We start from the raw sequence: 19489 nt of genomic DNA, 5'->3' as shown, positions 1-19489 counted from the left end.
TAATAGAGACAGTAACAGTAACTCCCAGGTTTGTCGTGATGAGCAAATGAGAGGATATGTGAAGAGTGCCTGGCACGTAGTAGGTGCTTCCTAAATGCTTGCCTCCTGCCATGGGGGCTCCTGCGTATTCCTCCTCTGAACCCCTTGCGATCAGCGCTCCCCAAGTCTGAATGCATGTATTACAAGGCTCTAGGGCAGCCAAAGGGGCCGGAATTCCTTATTAATGCAGGCTAAAACCAGTCAGAATCGTTCGCAGTTGCTCCCAAATTACTGACGTAGCAGGCTCCCCTTTCCATGCCACCTGTAGCCAGTGAGGTCCTCTCCTGCGTGCCTGGAGGTCCCCATCCCCCCAAGCTCATGGATCTCGGGCTAGTCAGCGCCTCTGAGGCAGGCTACCGGAGAAAGGCCTGCAAGTCTTGCCGAGCCAATGGGGAGCCCGCAGGGGGTCCTGCTAAACGAGTCTCTAGGGGTACATAGCTGGCGGCTGCTCCCCGTGACCTTCATCCGTAAATGATTCTTTGTGGCTTGGAGGGGACCCTGGCTTCTCGAAGGCTGGGGGAGGCCCTTCCAGCCAGGACAGCAGCCGTGCAAACCTCGTGGACACTCCTCATCCTCTACACCTCTCCCCCACACCATGTCCAAGCTGGTGCCAGGGCCAGTTAACTTTACCTTTGCTACATCTCTCCAGTACACCCCCTCCCTCCCCCATACCTGGAGCTCCCCTCCAGCTGCCTTCCCCCTCTCTCCCCCTCCCCTTCCCCCATACATGGAGCTCCTTTCCCGCTCCCCTCCCTTCCCCCCATCTCCACCTCCCTTCCCCCATCCATATCTCCCAGCTTCCCCCACTCCCCCCACTTCCTTTGAGTCCCAGCCAGGATCCCACCTTCCAGAGGAAGCCTTCCTCAGCCCCTCTTAATTCCTTCTTTTCCTTTCCATCTTTCCTGCCTATGACTTGTTTGTGTGCAGTTGTTTACATATTGTCTCCCCCATTCCGTGGTAAGCTCCCTGAGGGCAGGGACTGTCTTTTGCCTTTCTTTGGCTCCACGGTGCCTGGCACAGAGCTGGAGCTTAAGGAAGGTTTTTGGAAGCAGTAGGTCAGAGGGTCCTCCCCGCAGGGTCAGCCCCCGGGCTATCTTTTGGCCTCAGTCACTGCTGAGGTGATCTACAAAGACACAAAGGGGTTAAGACCTGCCTTGGTGGAGGGATGGCCACATTGATGAAGTTACAGCCCGTCCCCATCAGTAATGGCTCAACTACTGTTTCCTGTAGCCATCCAATCATTCCTCCTGGCTGCACAAGCCGTTTGTCTGCCCTGTGCCCTATCAGGGATAGTTTTTGCAGTGACTTGTCTTTGTTCTGAAATGAATGAAGATGGGGAGCACAGAAGGGTCGTGGGGAGCATGGGGGTGGGGGTGGTGACGGAGCCTCCTGCCTCGAACTCAATGGGAAGCCAGCCACGTCTGGAAATCACCTTCATGACCGAAAGGCTGCACTTTGTGAACCCATTTGGCCCATCCAAAGCAGAAGAGTGGATTTCCTTTTTGAAATACGATCTCAGCTCAAAAAAATCTACTTTATTTGGCTAGAAATGAGCGCTCCCAGACGCTCCATGCTTACTGAGTTATTTCTGCCAGAAATGTGACAGGAGGACTCCTGCTGGGTTCATAGCACTAGATCCTAAAAGGGCCCCCTCGAGGTCATTTTACAGATGAGGAAACTGAGGCTGGGGAAGTGAAGTAATTTGCCCACATCCCCACAGGTTGGAATTCTTAGGGCGGATTTGAACCTTGTCCTCTGCCTCAGACTTCAGTCCCGTCCTGGTCTGTCTCCTTCCCCCGCCCGTAAAGGTTTTGCTCTTTTGGTGGGTGGGGTGGCCTCACTGCTCTGGTGTGAGAGGGTTTGGTTTAGGCTGATTCCTAACCCACATTGATTTGTAGATGCTGGGTGGGGCCTAGTCTGGGCCTGGCTCGGTGGGGAGCCCAGGACTGATAAGACTCCTCGTTGCCTAGCAACCACAGGCCTGCCATTGCCGGGAAGCCACCCTCCACAAGCAGCTGGTCCAGGCTTCTGAATGTCTTCTGTTTCTGCCCTAGATCAGGTAAGATGGCTCCCCAGTCTCGGAACAGTTCCATCCAAAGCCAGACAAGTGTCTAGAGCAGTGGGATTCTTCTCCTATTTGACCAGAGAACTCTGGGAAGATGCTGCGAAGGGGCAGGGCCCAAGACACTGTGGTGTTGTTTTTTTTAGATATTTTGCATTCCCCAGCATGGCAGTCCCTTATGTCATCCTACTCACTAGGCTTTGGGCTGAAGAAGGTGCAGTCGGTGTCTCCTAGCCACACATCCCCAGGTGGCCTCAGTGGAGACCAAGCCTTCACCTCCCATCAGCCTGTGTTTAAGGATAGGACACGTGTGTGATTTATGGGAGGCTTTTCACTGGAGGAGCGGAGAGACCTCCAGATAGTGAGGCATTCTGGAGCTAGGTAAATGGAGTCACCAGGGCCCAGCAGGGCACACCTCAGAGGCCACAGAGCTTGGCTTCCATTCCTTTCCATCCACTAGGGCCACACACCCCCTCCCCCTTTCCTCTTCTAAAGTGGCCAAACCCTCTTCCCCAGGAGGCTCTCCCAGCTAGGACCTCTTGGAGATCCCTACCACACCCAGACAGGGGATGAAGCTTCCTGCCAAGGAGTACGTTCACAGGAACAGGAAGCAGCCTGTCCTAACAGAGTTGTAAAACCAGCTCTGAAGCCTTCGGGCTGGTCTCCCTGTGGCCCCCCCAGCGAGGCCTTGCTTCAGAGAATTGCCGGCTAGGGCGCTCACTGAAAAAGCTTCCTGGCAGGCAGGCGGCTTCCTCTCGCTTCTGGGAGCGCTGCCCCCTTCCTTCACCCCCCAATCTGAAGTCACTCTTCCAAATCTGCCTTTGGTAAGTTGGCATTGTTTTATTTATTTATTTATTTATTCATTTTTTTGGTGGTTTGGTATTTTTTTTTTTAATCGCTAAGGAGGTTGGCGGCAGCAACAGCAGCCCACATAATTACAGAGCGCCTTTCCACCCGTTTCTGAGTTTCAAAGACTCCATCAGAGGCAACCTCACCCTGGGACTGAATGTCCACAGCCCACCTCAGAGAGTGAAGGTCTGACTTGATGCCCTCGATTTGGGCTGGGCTCCCTGATTACCCTTTATCCAGCGGCTTTTTCCCCCTGCCCCCTCGAAGCTCAAGCCTTCCCATCATGTGGCCAGTGAATGGTATGTGTTTGGTGTCCCAACTCCCCCTCACCTGCCCCCTCACCCCCCTCCCCCGCCGGTGACTCAGCGCCAAGGGGGCCCTGGTTCCTTATCTGACCATTAGTCTTTCTCTCAGTAAGCAGCTAGAGTTCTCTTTGTTATCCCCCAATGAGGTGGTAGAATTGTTTTCTTTTTCTTTTTTTTAAACTTAATTTTTGTAGTTGGAGTAGCTCCCCTAAACATTTTTCTTTTCTGATAAACAGGGCAGTGTTACTCTTAGCAATATGCTAGGAGCCCTTGAGAGATCAGTGGCGGGGATTCCAGTCTCTACAGTCCAACTTTTGAAGATAGGTCTCCTTAATGTAGGCACATATCTTATGTATTGGCCACATCTGATTTAAGATGGAGACTTTTTAATAAAACGAGGATGGTGCCCAGTTGGATTTCTAGCTTCAACCACAACCACTTACTTTACTGGGTGCTCTAAGGCAAGTCACTATGCCTCAATTTTCCCCTCTGTAAATGAGCAGCTTGGTCTAGGTGGCTTCTGAGGGCCCTTCCAGCTCTAATGAGATATTTCTGAAAAACAGAAATAAATCTCTGGCAGATGGAAAGCAGGATATAAACGTGTGTCCCTAAGCCTGGATCAGAGGTGGGGAACCTGCAGGCAAAAGGCCGCACTTAAGGACCTAGAAGGCCACATGTGGCCTCAAGGCCGAAGGTTCCCCACTCCTGCCCTGGCCTCCCACTCTGTGAGCCCGCAGGAATTGAGGACAACCTCGAACAGGCATCTTGGGGCCTCAGAAGCCACATCTCATTTCCTGAGGCTTCACGCCTGATCCATTCGACTTTGCATCTCCTCCTCCTTCTGCTCAATCTGAGGCAGATGCCTCGTACCTGGAGGCGCCTCATGAGAGGAAAGGGGAAGGTCAGGGAGCTGAATCGGTCACTTTCCCAAATATTCCAGTTCTCTGTGATCCGAGGGCCTCGAGGAGACCCGACCTCTGACCGGCTTTGCCCTAGTGGGCCTTCGAGGAACCAGCTTTTCCTCTGACTAGCTAAATGGGGTATAATCAGTTAATATCTAACTTTCATTGTGTCTGATTGTCACCCTTGGCATCTTGGAGAAAAATGCCAGGGGTTTTTTCCTCTGAGCACTCATTTGGAGGTGGCCTGAAATGTGACTGCAATTTCAAGAATTTCTTTTAAAAGCCACCGTTTGGTAAGTGAATAGGGCACTGGTCCAGACTCACCGGCACATTCTGGCCTTGGGGAGGCAGTGGCCAGTTGTATGGGGTTTGGCTGAGGAGGCAACAGGTTTTCCTGGTAAATCTTGTTACCAGTCGGGCTGATGCTAACACCAGCCTCCTGAGGGCAGCGTGAGGATTGAATGAGGTCAAAGTTATCAGGCCCTTTGGAAGCCTTGGGGCACTAGAGAAGTTTGAACCATTGTTAGGATTTTCTGGTGCCCCATCCTACTTGAGAGAAGAGGCCTGTGGCCTAGTGTGGCCCTCTAGGAACTACATTGGACACACTCAGGCCCATAGCTGCCACATGTGCGCATGCAGCTTCCTTATGGAAATGGTTAGCCTTGGGATTCTTTCCTTTCTCATTTTCTTTGAGATTTCAGCACTAACTGAAATCCTTCATGGGTCACTTAGTGCCTGGGGCAGCCTGACTTCAGACTTTCTGGAAGTGCCATTCTTTCTCTTCCCCTTTGTCCTCCTTTGGGGTGTATTTGCCTCAACTGGGATGTCAGCTCTTTGGGAATGAATCCCTCTGCCTGGGGAGGCTTCTAAAGATGGGTTTGGGGAAAGAGGATGTCCCAGAGTCCTTGTTAGGCATCAGGCGATCCCCCCACACCCGGCAACCCAGAGAAGGAGGAGAAACAGAGTTACTGTTCTGACTCCCGGTGATTTGACTGAGAACCCTCATTACACCTTTAGGAAAACTTCTGTCTTGGATGCTTCTCTCTCACCCAGAGGGGCTGGAGTGAGCAATGGAAGGTGTCAGCTGATGAGGCTCTCTGTCCTTTTTAGGTCCCACAGCCACAGTGTTGCATGGATTTGATGGATGTCAATGTTAGCTGCCCGGGCACAGACCAGTGTGCTTCAGGTAAAGCAAAGAGCTCAGGCCACCAGGGCCCCCACAAGAAGACCCAAGGTTCAGGGCGAGCATGGCCTTCTCCTTTCCAAGGTAGTAGCTAAGTGGCACTGGCCCCTTTGGCAAGTGGGGGCAGTAAGAGTCCATGCTGTGCACTTCGATCCCCCAATATCCAAATCCAGGGCCAGTTGGGAAACACCAAGCCCTGACCCCTCCAGGCTGCTCACAGACCCGGCACATGGTCTGATGGACTTCCAAGGGCCTTCATCCATCCCCCTATCCCAGGGAGCACCCCTCAAGGGTCCTGGAGCCATCCGTCCGCTATAGAATTGCTGTGTAGGCCCCAATTCATGTGAAGAAGTGTGAGGTGAGCTGAACTCTGACAGCAAGTGTAAATTATAGATTTAGGCAAGGCTCATGGCCAAAGAACCCCTCACAGCTCCTGAAACAGAAAGGGGAATTCTGAATTTACTCATGTGACGTGGACATCTTATGACCAAAGCAGTCGTCAGCCCTCACTCCTGGTGTCCTCCAGTCCAGGTGTTCCAATGGATGGGCCCTCAATGCCCAGGCCCCTCTTTTACCAACTCTCCCCAATGTCAGCTGCCAGGGGGAAAAGCTTATAATGCCTTTGGGAGAAGGAGGTGAAAGCCCTTACATAAAGCTGTTGGAGGGCCCATGTTACACGCACGCACGCACGCACCCAAAGCCTCCTCCACTGAGGCAGGCTCGAGGTTCTCGGGCTGGGATGCTGAGTCCTGTGCCCTGGAAGTCCTTGGAAGCCCATCTGTCCTTCGGAGTGGTTAGCGGCAGCTCTGGGCATCAATCACCTGGGACAATGGGGGCTTCCTGCCCTGTAGAAGAGCCATCTGTGATACTCTGGGTGGGGTTTGAAGCACTCAGCTGTAGACATGCCTGGCCCTTAGAATGGTCCAGTTTGTGTTGAGATGAAATGTCAGGTGTGATTTACTGGGGAGAGCACAAAGGGGGCTGCCTTCCTTCCCCACGTGAGCAGGAGGCCCATCGGCTCTGTGCTATTTCTTGGCATTCGTTAGTGGCCAATATTTCTGGAGCCCCATACAGGGCATTCTTTTCGCTCTAAGAGAGCCGGCAGCTAGAGGGCGTGGGCCCAGTCTTCAAAGAGTTTGTGATCTAGAATGGCAGACAAGTTATACCTGAGAAAGGATAATAGCTAACCCACGGTGGCCTATTTTAGGGCCAAATGAATGATTTCCGGGGCTGCAGTCAATTAGAGAAGAGGGTGTGATCATCGGGCCTGGGGCAATAGAGAAAGGCCCCAAGCACCCAGGGGAACCTTGAAGGCAGTACCCAAGGAGAGTAGAGCCCTGATGAGGCCCAGGAAGGGGGCGGGGTACACCCAGGGAGCAGTGGGAAGACCAGTGTGTCTGGGTAGGAGTCTTGTCACTGAAGGGTGGCAGAGGTAAGGAGGGGATGGGCCGTGGAGGGCAGCGGGGAGCCCCAGGTGGGGCTGGGAGCAAATGGGGTGATGGGGGAAGTTCTGGCTCCTGACTGTGGGGAGAGCAAGAGTCGAGGCATGAGGTGGCAAGGCTTGGTTCACAGATGGGGCAGCAGCCCAGGCTGATGGATCGAGTGCTGAGGTTGGAGACCTGGGTTCAAATGGATCCTCTGACATTTATTAGCTCTGTGACCATCTGCTCCTAACCTCTCTGAGCCTCAGTTTCCTCATCTGTAAAATAGATCAAATTGTATCCGTTGGCCCACCCCCCCACCCCCACCTCCTCATAGGGTGTTTGCAAGGCTCAAGTGAGACAATGTGAAAGTCTTTGCAAACTTTTAAGCACTGTCTTAGGTCAGGCAACAGCTATACAAGGAAGGGCGCTGGAGGGCCACGGGCACAAAAGATGTTGTCAAGGGAATGGAGGCTGGAAAAAAAGATGGACGTTCACCTGGGGTAGGACAGCCCAAGGCCGGCAACAGAGACCAGAACTGATAAGGCGGGCGTCCAGTGTGCTGGGGGGACCCCTTGGGCCCAGTGTAGGGAAGGATGTGGAGAAGAGTCACATAGAACAGATGGGCTGCGATCAGCATCGTTGGAGGGAACTTCTGAATCGAGAAGATCCCTGCCTCTTTTTGAGACATTTTGAGAATCTGTCTGTGGAAATTGTCAGGAAGGGAGAGCTTTGGTGGACATTACAGAGGAGGAACCCATGGGCCTTGGGGGCTGTTTCATGGGAGAACATGGAACCCAGGGTGATTTCAGGGTTCTGGGCCTCAGAAGAACGCAGAGAACCTGCATCCTGGCTTGGATCAGGGTACATGAAGTTTGAGATTTGGACTTCAGAGACTTTCTGGTCTCACAAGTTGAAGTTTGGCCAAATTAGCCTGAGAACTGTTAGCCAAATTAGGGGAGAACCAGTCAGGGCCTGATTGGCCCTTTGCCCCCAGGCCTGCCTCTGCCAAGCACGTGCGCGTGCACGCACACACACACACACACACACACACACACACACAGCCCATTCAGGTTTTCCATCTGACCAAACGAGGAGGTCAGTTCCCTCCAACCTTCAGTGGGACATCACAAGATAATTTGGAAGCTAATTAAGTTCAAATGAATGTTCAGATCCACCCATGAAAAGAGCATCCAGAAGGGAATCCCAGCCCCGTCTCACTTACTCATGGGTCCTTCCTCCTTTTGCCCTGCCCAGGCTGCTACCGGCGCTGGAACGAGGATGGGACCAGTAGCTGTGTTCGGTGCAGAAATGAAAGCCTTCCGGTTACCGGGCCTTACGTGGTGGAGTGTAGAAACCGTAAGTCTCTTCCCCTTGGGCTTTGGCCTGGTGGGTGTGTTTGGTTCAGTTATGAGGGCACTGCAGAGGACACTTCCCTCACCGGTGGGCAGAGGCCACAGCCCCAGGAGGGTGAGCTCCAATGATGCTTTTGGGGACCCTCCCCACCACCGTCTCCAGGCTGCAGTTCTCACACTGGCCAGCAGAGGGTGATCATGGACCTCACCTTTCTTACCTTACCAGTAAGTTGGAGTCCATTCAGCTATCTTCCTGTAGAAACAAGTGTCACCCAGTCCCTAGGGGGTGTCTGGTTCCCTTCCAACCGTCTCCCTAAAAGCTCCCTCCCCAATGGTGACGATTCATTCCGCCTAGCCTCGGTCTTCCTCAAAGAAGCTAGCTCATTGTGTTCCCATGAGACCCCAGAATGCTCCTAGCTCCTTGTTCCTCAGTGACAGAAATGAAGCCCAACTTGCCTCCTCACCTCATTATCCCCGTCCTTCCATAGCGGTATGCTGTGAAAGCTACCACGTACCAGGCCGGAGCCGATTTTACAAAATAATGAGGCTAACGAACTTTTTTTTTTTCACCCTTAGTTGGCAACAAAGAAATTAATTTCACATCCTACAGAACTACAGTGACACCCCTTCTCCAGAACCTGGGTAAGTCATTCTGCTCATCTGAGCAGAGAGATGCGTTAGGAAACTGCTGTCCCAAGAGGGCACCCTTCCCTGTCTCAGAGCCTGCCACAGAAGCCGGGCTGTCATGGGGTGAGGTGGCAAAGCCAGAGATCTGCGGTGAACTGTGTCCTTTTTTGACTGCTCAAACTCCTCCCAATGAAGTCTTCAGATAGTAGATTCCACAAACAGAAAAAGAATTCCAAACCCCAGCCAGATCGGGACATTTCCCACCAACAAGAAGACTTAGTTTCTAGGCATTAGTGGGGGTGGGATCTGATTAAAGATATGAGGTTTTGATTTGTGGGTGGAAGGCACAATTGCATGGCAGACCCTCTGGGCTAGGCCCTTCCCTCTACCCTGCCCCCTCCCCACTCGCCTGTGGCCAGCTTCCTTCTGTGAAATTACTAATTAATTGAAGCCCTGCTATCTATAAATTCCCCTGTATCTGTCAAAGCCAATGGAGCCTCCTTCATTCACCCCTTCCAACAACTGCATTGGCAATGTCTCAGGGCCAATGCCAGCCCAGGCACAGAAGGAAGAATCCCTGCAGGCCTCAGATTTGCTCTTCTCTCCAGTTTCCCTAAAAAATAGAAACTTCAGCCTGGGATTTTTTGCAAAGAGCAATGAGGGGAAGGGACTGCCAGCCATAACTGTCCAGCCAGGCCCCCAGGATGAAGGCTGCTCATTAGAGCAATCATGCTTTCTCATTGGGATGGTCACTTCATTGCACGCTTTGTCATTGAAGGCAAGTGAGCTAACAAGGCAGGCTTCCCTGCCCCTGTGACTGCCCCTGCCCACCTCTGCCCCAGGTCTTACTCAAGATATCTTCTGGCGGGGCCCAGCCCTCTAGGGTCCTGCACTGCTGCCGTCACTCAGCGGTCAATCACGGCAACCCCACTAAACTTTTGAGAGGTGTGGACATCAGGCCCAGGAGCCTTCTGGCCATTCCTTTTGGTGAAAACTGCAGGGTGTCCTGACATGTGATGAGACCTAGAGCCCCAGGCTGGTTTTCTGATTTGCATTTCTAGCACAAGCCGTAGCATCCCAGTCTTTCCTCCCTGTAGTGATGGACATTAGGGAAGTTGACAGGCAGGTGACATCCAGCAGGTGTCTTGGGTTGGTTCTGGGAAAGGCCAGGTCTCCTCCGTACCAGTCTCTCGAGGACGGTTGGGGTTGGGCTCATCTTCTCCCTTCCAGAAGTGGGCCGAGACACGCCAACACAAGGGTCCCTGCAGCCAGGTTGCCTCCTGGCAGCATCAAACCAGAGTGACCACCATGAAATCAAGCACCCCAGTGCTGATCCCCAGCAGAGGCACGAAGAGGTTCAGGGTTGGGTTTGGGTTTGAGAAGTATGTGGTTAAAAAAGAAACGCCTGGCTATTTGAATCAGCTCCTACAAATATCCTGCCACCACATGCCACCCACAGCTCTTGCCCAGTAACACAGATAGTCAGAAACAGAAAATGAAATAGAGCCCACACAACGCTGGTTCGAGAGAAGTCGCTTTCCATGTGCGGCAAAAACCCGAGCCAAGGTGCCTTTGCCTTTCTCCTTGGGATTTTGTCATTTCCCCAGCCTCTAAAAATAGCCTGCGCCTTGCTGTGTGATTCCATCCTCGCTTATAAACTCACCTCCGCGGGCAAGCACGTAAAAAAGCCACAGGCCCCATCATTTCCTGATAGTCCCATTAACTTTCTGGAACCCTCCTCTGTCTTACTAGGATTTTTCTATTTGACTAGTCACTAGTTAAAGATTGAACATGACCTCCCTCCTTTTCTCTCTCTCTCTCTCCCTCTCTCCCTCTCTCTCCCACCCCCCCCTTTTCTCTCTCTCTTTCTCTTCCTCTCTCTCTCTCTCTGCCTCTTCCTCCCTTTCCTCTATCTCCTCTCTCTCTTTCCTCCTTGCCCTAGTTCAGGAAGAAAGTTCTTGCCCCACCCCAGCCATAGGAGCCATAGGACTCGTAACTATTTCTCAGCAACGCAGGATGCAGTGATAAGTCTGGCAGGTTAATGAGAGGCGTGGCCCTGATCCCAGCTTTCCTACTTCACCCTTGGCACCGTACCCAGAGTGACCTCCTTGGTGGGGAGGACGGGGGCATCTCCTCCTCCCACAGGGGCCTCCTAAAGGCCTCAGATGGTGGCGTCAGCTTCAGTGTGCATGGGGAAGGCGCTCAACCCATGTGTCATCCGTATCTGGTCTAGCAACTTATGGCCAGGGACTGATAGGCAGCTTGGTGACAGGAAGTTCATCAACTCCAACCTAAGCTTCTCTGCCTCCAAGGGCCTGGTGCCCTGGCCATTGGCAGAGGGCAGAGCAGAGATGGTAGGGAGATGCTCCCCCCATAACCACCCATCTCCTTTGGATTCCAGGGGGCCCCCAGGTGGCCATCTCCCTCTTCTTGGGCACCTTCTTCATTAGCTCCTGCCTCATCCTCTCCGTCGCTTTGTTTTTCTACTTCAAACGTTCCAGTAAGCTCCCCCATTTCTTCTACAGAAGGAACAAAGGTACCTATGTCTTGCCTCTTTGTTTACTGCTTGGCTGAAGCCCTGGGCCTCCTTTTCACTCTAGGAGGTGCCTTCTGGGTCGCCCCAGCATGCCCCAGCTCCCAGGATGGGCCTGCTCTAGGGAAGCCAGTGGGAGGAGGTGGGCCCATGCAAGGAGACGGGACACTGCCCTGGCATGGGCCGGGAGACTTCTTAGCTAATGGGAAGAGCTTGGCCTTTTGTTCTTATGTGCATGCATTCTGGAGAGCCAGACCCAAGCTGATTGAGTGTGGTGGGGTTTGGAGTTAGCTCAGATCTCACCTCTGATGGGAGCTGTGTGACCCTGGGCAAATTGGGTGACCTCTTTGGGCCCCATTCTCATCTGAGAAATGGGAATGATGACATTGACACAACCAGCCTCAGACAATCGGATGGTCTCTAGGGAAAAGTGATTTTTGTCCCCTGCTCCCGGTCTCTGCGGGGCTCCGTGGTAGAGCAGGAAGGCTGCATTGTGTCTCTTGTCTTCAAATGAGGGTCACCCACAGACAGGAGGAAGGGAGAGGAAGGACGGGTGATAGAAATGGACAGGAGAGCTCCCCTGGGTGCCAGGGCTGGGGCACTCAGCAGGCCGCACAGCGCAGCACATTGAAGCTTTCTCTGCCACCCACTCACAAACCTGGGAGATGGTTAAGGATTTAACAGAACTGAAACCATCTGTGTCGGAGAAATGGAAGAGGCAGGTCGAGCACAAGAGAATATCAGGGCAGGAAACTGGGCTCAAGGTTTCCCTGACAAAGAAGGCAAAAACAAGAGTGCTGTTGGGTTACGTCCTTTCCGTTTGCTGACAGCAGAGACCTTCCAGACTCATCTGCAAGGACCCACAGGGATTGAACATGTGCATCTTTGGTCAGGAGGTGAATTTGGTGTTTGAAGACCTGGGTCCGGATCCTAGCTCTGCCACTGACTCTGAGTTACCTTAGGCAAGTCATCCACTGCCTGTGCCTCAGTTTCCTTATCTGGAAAGTGCAGCTCCAAATCTGTGACCCCCTTGCCTTCAGACTGATGACAGAAGAGTGTTGCCTCAATGGCCCACGTTCGGGGACCCTGTGGCATGTGACAGCAGCGCAGACAAAGGCCCTTATGATGTATTCTTGACAGCCACCACCCTGTGCACTGTTACGCACGCCACTCCCCACGCTCTATCACTGCTGGGACAGCCAAGCCAAGAGTGCTTCCTACCTCTGGGGGTTTCCCCTGACTCTTTTCCTTTTGGATGCTCTGAGGCTTTTCAAATTGGCCTCTGGCTTAGAGCGTGGAGACAGGGGCAGGCAGGAGCCTGACCACCAGCATTCAGTCCTTTTTCTTTTGGGTGGGGGGCTGTCTTTAATTTCATCCTGTTGCTATCTCTGAGGCACCACTCTAGCCCTTTCCACCTTACCATGGAATCAGTGGTGCTGATTGGATAGCCTGGTGGATGGTCCTGCCTCAGACAGTAGCCCTGCAGCCATAGACAAGCCACTTGTCTTCCTTTTCCTCTGCTGGAAAATGTGGGGGCTGGGCTTGCTGACCTCCCCCAGTGGATCTGTGACCCTTTTATCCTGTGAGCCCCCTCCATCATTTTACAGAAGGGGAGCAGGCTCCTTGAGCCCTGGCAGTCAGTGGAGCTGGTGCTAAGATCCAGGGCTCCCGTGACAGGCTACTATCTGCTGCCCAGAGCATTTTTGGTCAGCCGGTGCCTTGCCCTTCCCCTCCATGACCCGCAGGCTGTCTCCTGACCCTCTGGGGGCCCAAGAGCCAGGACCGCCCTCGCGTGCCAAAGGAACCTTCCTGGACCTCGAGGCATCAGCCTAGCCTCTGCCTGCTTTCCTCATTGGGCGCGTCCCTTCCCACTGGTGGCATTGTAGCTGTGGCACGGAGCCCTTCGCCTGCCCAGCTTGGCCAAGAATGCCAAGGGCTGCTCCTGGCAGTGCTTGTCTGTGCCTGCTACATCCTATCGGAGGCAGTGGCGGCGGGGGGGCGGGGAACGGACCGGGGGGACGGGACTCAGCTACCCGGCCCAGGACGAGAGGGACGCCAGGCTCAGTTTGGGCTGGGGCCAGCTTTTCTCCCCTCCACGTGGCCGCCGGGAAGAAGGGGAGGGGAAGATGGGAAAGAAAGGCCTTGACTGTGGTTTCTGGCAGGAGGGATGAGCGGTGCCTTTTGTCTGGGTGACCTACCCCTGGAGGGCGGCTGGCCTGAGGCCCTTTCCTGCTACACAAATTCCCATGTCACTCACAAAAGAAAACCTGATTTACCTGAGCCAGCAGAGCGTGGATCACGGCTTGCGTCTTTGTTTGCTTTGGGTTTTTCCTGATGTCAGAATAAGTTGGAAAGAGTATAGACTGCCAGCTTCTCTCTACTTTGAAAGTCAGTAAGCAGGTGGGGAGCAGCCAGCACGGCAGGCCCAGGGGGTGCAGAGAGGTGGCAGGGGTGGAGGTTGGGGTTCCTGACTTGAAATGCTCTTCACACAGATGACTGTAGGGCAGACCGGCTGGGAACAAAGAGTAGGAATCAGGGAAGGCTTCATGGAAGAGGCAGCCCTGGCCTTGGTGTCTCAATGAGATGTCAGGAGGTGGAGCTGGGCAGGGAAGGACCACCAATGCCCCCAGGAGGGAATGAGATACCTTCATTTGGTCATCAAAGCCCTGTCTAAGTGGAGGCACACAGAGCAGCCTCATGGGAAAACTGCAGGGTCCTCTCTGTAGATTGGCCAGGATGTCAAAGGTCGTCTTATCCAGCCCAGAGGGAAGAGACTTGTCCAAGGTCACACAGATAGGAGTGGCAGAGCTGGGATCTGAACCTAGGTCCTTGGGGTGCTCAGATGTTACCCAGTCTGGCTGGGTCCACAATGCTAGCTTTGGGTCTGGCCTCCACCCACGTCCTCTCCCTGTGTAATGGTGTGTTTTCTTTTCTCCTTAGCATCTGTCCTGCAGCCTGGAGAAACTGTAAGTAACACTCCCTCCCCAGAACACCCCCAACAAAGGGGATCCCCTCCCCCTTTTTGCTGGGGTCTCCTACAGAGCAGGGCTGTTGGAAATATGAGGTATTGACTTTCTCCTTTTTCCCTCCCAAAGGCTGCCATGATACCGCCTCCAAATTCTTCTGGTAAGTTTGATTTCCACAATAGAACCGTTTTTATGTCCAGTAATTTGTTCCTGTAAACGTTCCTTCCATTTGCAAATCAAGGCCTCTAGAACACGTTAAGGACCCCAGGTCATATGTCCTTTATAGGTCTGGACCCTGGGGACATGGGCCCCCATCTATGAAGCCACACAAGGACGGGTTCTGGGTCACACTTGAACACAGTGCCAATGAATTTCCCTAAAAAAGGAGCGGGGGTGTTGCTGGCTTTGAACTCAGAGGTTCTGGGTTCCAATCTTGCTGCCCTTCCTTAAGTGTGGGCCCAGTTTTGTTGCCAAATATGAAGGAGGGTTTTTCTGCCTGGAGGTGGGGGGTTGTCAGCCCCCTTTCTGACCCCACGAGGTACAAGAACAAAGCCGTTAGATAAAGGACCGCCATGCTGGGCCCTGCTCCTTTCCAGACCAGCTGAGAGGTGTCCAGATTAGTGGGTCATTCAGTCTCCTTCCCACTCTGTGTGAGGTCCTGGGCCCAGACCTGGGGACAGAGATGGAAGAAGGACAGAGGACAGGAGGTCTGCCCCATGGGGAGCATGCCCTGTCAAGATGGGGAGAGGGGCATGTCCTGGGCCCTGCAGGATGTTAACCAGGTGGAGAGGCAGGTCATGCTGGGCCTGGGGAAGGCACCCATGGAGAAACGACATGCCATAGATGGGGAACAACCTGGCATCCGGTTGGACTGGAAAATAAAGCCAGTCACCATTTGGTGTCTCCTCTCAGGGTCTTTTAAAACCCGGAGGAGCTTTGAGCTTTTGTTATAGGAGAAGCCTCTTGAGATGACGTTAGCCTATGTTTGTAGACTTGAGTTTTACAGCACTCCTCTCTACACGCTCGAGCACGCCCGCACTAGCCCGTGCACACACACACACGCACACACACACACGCTCCGGGCTAACTGCCCCCCTCCCTTCCCACCTCCACACCTGGAGTCTCGGCTGGCTTCTTTCAAGCCTCGGCTCACATGAGCCTCCCCCAAGTTCCTGCTTCATGCCCACTTGCCCCCAAAAGTGCATGGACTTTAGATTGACATGTGGCCCCCTTCAGTCAAATGTAACTCCTTGAGAGGAGGGGCCCACAGTAAGTCCTCACAAACCGCTCATTCTACAAAGCAGACCTTCAGGGGAATGAGTTGTGTGGTGTTCTTTCGGACCAGGAAGGAGCGCAGCCTTCCCAGGTCTCCCTTTTATTCCAATCTCTCCTTTCTTTCCTTCCTCCCCTTTTCTCTTTCTCCCTCCCTCACTTCTTCTAACCTTCCTTGTCTTGTCCTCCCGCCCTCTCTTCCTTTCTTTCCTTCCCTCTTAACCTCCTTCATCCCTTCATCACCCCCTTCCTCAATCCCTGCCTTCTTTCCCTTCTGTCTTTACTTCCTTCCTGCCCCTCCAAATGTCTATGCAAAGCTGAGGTCCAGAACGTCCCTGGCCATCACCAGGCTTGGGTGCTGCTTGTAGGATCGACCTTAGTATAAACCCAGTTTTATGATATCCGTTTCAGTCCGGAAGCCACGCTACGTCCGACGGGATCGGTCGCTGCCGAGACCCACCACACCCACCATGATCTCCTCCGTCGAGACTCGGGTCAGCAACGTTTAACCATCGAGGGATTTGCCCCAGAACTTTGTCCATGAACAATTTCAGAGACGTCTCTGTGGCCACTGAAGGGCCAGGAAAAACCATCCGCGGCAGCTGAGGCTCCTGTGGAGCCCAACTCCTGTGTCCAATGGGTCTGAGCCAAATCGAGCACAAAAGAGACAGCAGGAGACAGAAGTGGCGACGCGGCGAGAAGGAGCCTTGTGACCTCGTTGGTGCGCCTTTTAGATCTTCCTCTCATCTGGGTTTTTGATCTGTCTCTTAGCAACAGATAATCCTGTTAAAAAGCTACAGACAGCTTAGCTTGCCTTGACAGAAAAGTCATTTTCTCCCATCTTCAGGATGGAGCAGGTGCCGTGAGGGTCCCTCACCTATTCTGGGGAGTGGTCAGTCTGGCTGCAAGAAAAGGGGTTGAATCTTACACCACACCAGTTCCTCATTCCCTCCCTGTCCCTCCTCCGAGTAGACCATGTGTGAAGACCCTCTCCCACCCAAGTCCAGAGTTTACCCATGCGTAAAACCTTTCACTTTTTGGGGGTCTTTGGCATCTTCTCTGTGTAGATGCCCCAACCAACCCATCATTGTTACGTAGGGTAACTGTGCATTTCCTGCTCCCCTCAGCCAGATAAAGTGGGACCCACTGGCCCTTCAGGGAAGGTTTTTCTTTTGGGCCCCCCCAATCCTGCTCTAGGCAGGCTGCTGTCTGGCTTGCTCTTGAGGTGGGCCTTCTATTGTCTGAAGCAAAGCGCAGGCTCACAGAGCACTGACGTGGCTGCCTGGTCCACAGATGGCGTCCTGTTTGCAATGCAGACCTGAAATAACTGCGTTCCGTTTTGCTCCCAGATGAGGCCGCCTAGGTACCACCTCATCTCCATCAGCTGCCAGCCAGGGCCCAGGCTTATTGGTTCTTCAGGAGAGTGAAGAAGCCAGACTCAGTGCCCCTTTTGATTTAATTTTGGCTTAGAATGTGCATTTGACCAGGCAGAATGACCGTTAGCCCAGCCCTCCCCAGTCCAAGATGGGCCTGGCCAGGTAACAGCATCTGGGCCACAGAGAAAGGTCAAGGGAAGAGGGAAAAAGAGGCGATATCCACTAACAGCCTCCTATCAAGCAGTGGCACGTACCTAGACATGATTTAAATCAGCAGCTGTGCCAAGGAGCCCCCTAGGAAAGAACCAACACCCAGGCCTCCCCCTGCCGGGTGGGATGAAGGCTAAGAGGGAGCGGATGGCCAGCCAGAGCTCCTAAGAGTCCTCAGAGGGAAAGGCAGCTTCCTGCTCCAATCTGGAGGAGGGGGGCAGCCAGCTGTTTAGGGACCCCCCGTAGTTCAAAGAATAGACGTGTTGTAGCAACATGGCTCACAGGATGGTTTTTGTAAAAACAGATCTGAGTTTTCATCTTGAGTTCCTTTTGTAAATGGGATCTGTGTTCCCCGTGAGGACAGGGCACACGATCAGTGCTATCAGAATCTTTTGAGCATCTTTGTCCAAGCAGAGGGCAAGGAATAGCTGGGGTTCCCCCGTCCCCACGCTCTTCCCTTGCTCCCATGTTCCCAGCTCAGTCGGGGCCCCAGTTCTCCCTGATGACTCCATGAGCACTTTGTTCCTCTCCCATTTATAATGACTGATAGAGCTGACCACTGAGCTGGGAACCCCTTCCTTTTACAGAGAAGGAATCTGAGGCGCAGGCTAATCAGCAGCCAGGTCAGGCCTTGAACCATGATGTGCGCCCCAACCAAATGCTCTAGCTCTTCCAACAAGGACCAGGCAGAGGTTGCTTCCAGCCCGAAGGAGATTCACAGACCCTTGCATAGGGAGTGAGAGCAGGCCACAAGTGACTTTGAGCCAATGAGCAGAGGAGAATCTCTTCACAGAGCTACGGTTTTGTCCTTTTTGGTCCCATGTTTGTGCAGTGGGGGCCGATGGCTAGATGGAGGGTCCCCACCATCACCAGAAAGCATGAGGACAGGGGCAGCTAGGTGGCACAGTGGATAGAGCACCGGCCCTGGAGTTGGGAGGACCTGAGTTCAAATCCAGCTTCAGACACATAACACTTACTAGCTGTGTGACCCTGGGCAAGTCACTTAACCCCATTGCCTAGCCAAAAAAAGAAAGCATGAGGACATGACTCGTGCATCCTATGTCAATGCTGAGGTTGCCTGGGTTACCGCTGGGTTTATAAATAACTGCCAATACTGCTGGTGTATATGCCAGTGTCTAAAACTCCACCCCAGTGGTGTTCCTCGAGCCCTGCACACCACATTAGGAGGGGAGGCACCAGGGTTGTAAGGTGATGCCCAAGATCTTTGCCCCTCGCTCACCTTCCCAAGCAGATGGCTGATACCTGAGCAGTTCTAATCCCATGGATACCTGTGCCCTTTGGCCATCGGAGGCTTCATCCTAAGCCTCCCCCCTTGTCCCTTTGTGCCATAATGCTCAATGTGATGTTTTGTACCTTTTTCTATTGCCAACTTTAATAAACACTCATTTCCTGAAACACGAACTCGGCGGGATGATGATCCAGGAGCCGAAGATGGATGTATCATTCTTCTCTTCCCTTTTAACTATGGGAAAAGAAAGCCCTCTTGTGAGCTCCCTTCCTCCCGCCCCTGGGGTGTATTGCACATCTCTTCTATTTCTGAGTAGAAGATGAAAGGGTCAGAATCTGAACGGATGCCACCCTGCAGCCCAGCCCCACGCGTCTGCTTCAGGCCCAGAGCTTCACGAGTGCGGAGAGGTCCACGAGGCTGTTAGCAAGTGGGGTGGCTTGTCACGACAGCAACAAGATCTTGCTCTGATTCTCCCCCCCACCCCCAGCAGCTGGGGGCAGGGGAGACAAGGATGGAGGGCTGAATCCCCTCCCAGTAGCTCAGTCAGTGTAGGAGGGGAAGGGAGGTGCATAGGGGACCAAGTCATAAGATTGAAAGCTGGAAAGGGCCTTGGAGACCATCTAGCTTGGAAACAGGTAGGAGGGAAACCTGTTGGTACCTGCAGGTGAGGAAAGTGGGAGAGAGGCAGCTGAAGACGTTGCCAGGGTTCCTTCTTCGCACAAGTTGGGGGATGGGGCAGAGGGAGTACCCGGGAGCTTTTGGGAGGAAAGAAGGGTCCCTAATGAGGACACAGGCTTGTCATCTCCTGCAACAAGGGAACCGATAGAGACACCCCTAATGTCTTCTCTCCCAGCCAAGCCTTAATCTTGAGGACGAGATGGCTTTGGAGAGGGAGCTCAGCCTCAGGATGTAAATGGATGTCAAGTGCTCTTGGGAGGCGATCTGTCAGCATGAACCACTAGAATGTTTTGTCTGACCCAGTGAAAAAGGGATTAGCCTCATTCAGTGAGGCCCCAGCAGACGTGGCCAGCAGGGATGTGTAGGAGATGCAGAGGGCCATATTTAGAGTTGGTGCCACGGAAGGCTTCCTAACAATTTAAGGGATCCAAAGGGAGAATCCACCTTTGTTGTTGTTGTCCT

The 19489-nt window shown here is 53.3% G+C and overlaps 1 protein-coding gene across 1 annotated transcript; it reads left to right on the top strand.

Annotated features, from left to right (window-relative positions):
• The first annotated feature begins 510 nt into the window (after positions 1-510).
• Positions 511-18059, top strand: CUNH1orf159 (chromosome unknown C1orf159 homolog). The gene is made up of 12 exons (XM_027855397.1): positions 511-646; positions 1804-1861; positions 2010-2098; positions 2299-2386; positions 2751-2925; positions 5268-5343; positions 8019-8120; positions 8693-8758; positions 11145-11279; positions 14217-14242; positions 14372-14402; positions 15926-18059. The coding sequence occupies exons 1-12, from the start codon at positions 511-513 to the stop codon at positions 16021-16023; spliced, it is 1080 nt and encodes a 359-aa protein (XP_027711198.1). The 3' UTR covers positions 16024-18059.
• Positions 18060-19489: the final 1430 nt, after the last annotated feature.

The sequence above is a fragment of the Vombatus ursinus genome, unplaced genomic scaffold (assembly GCF_900497805.2).
Source record: "Vombatus ursinus unplaced genomic scaffold, bare-nosed wombat genome assembly UNPS02010822.1, whole genome shotgun sequence".
In the NCBI taxonomy this organism is placed as follows: Eukaryota; Metazoa; Chordata; class Mammalia; order Diprotodontia; family Vombatidae; genus Vombatus; species Vombatus ursinus.
Note: the sequence above shows the minus strand (reverse complement) of the source record. Positions and strands in the feature narration are given on the sequence as shown.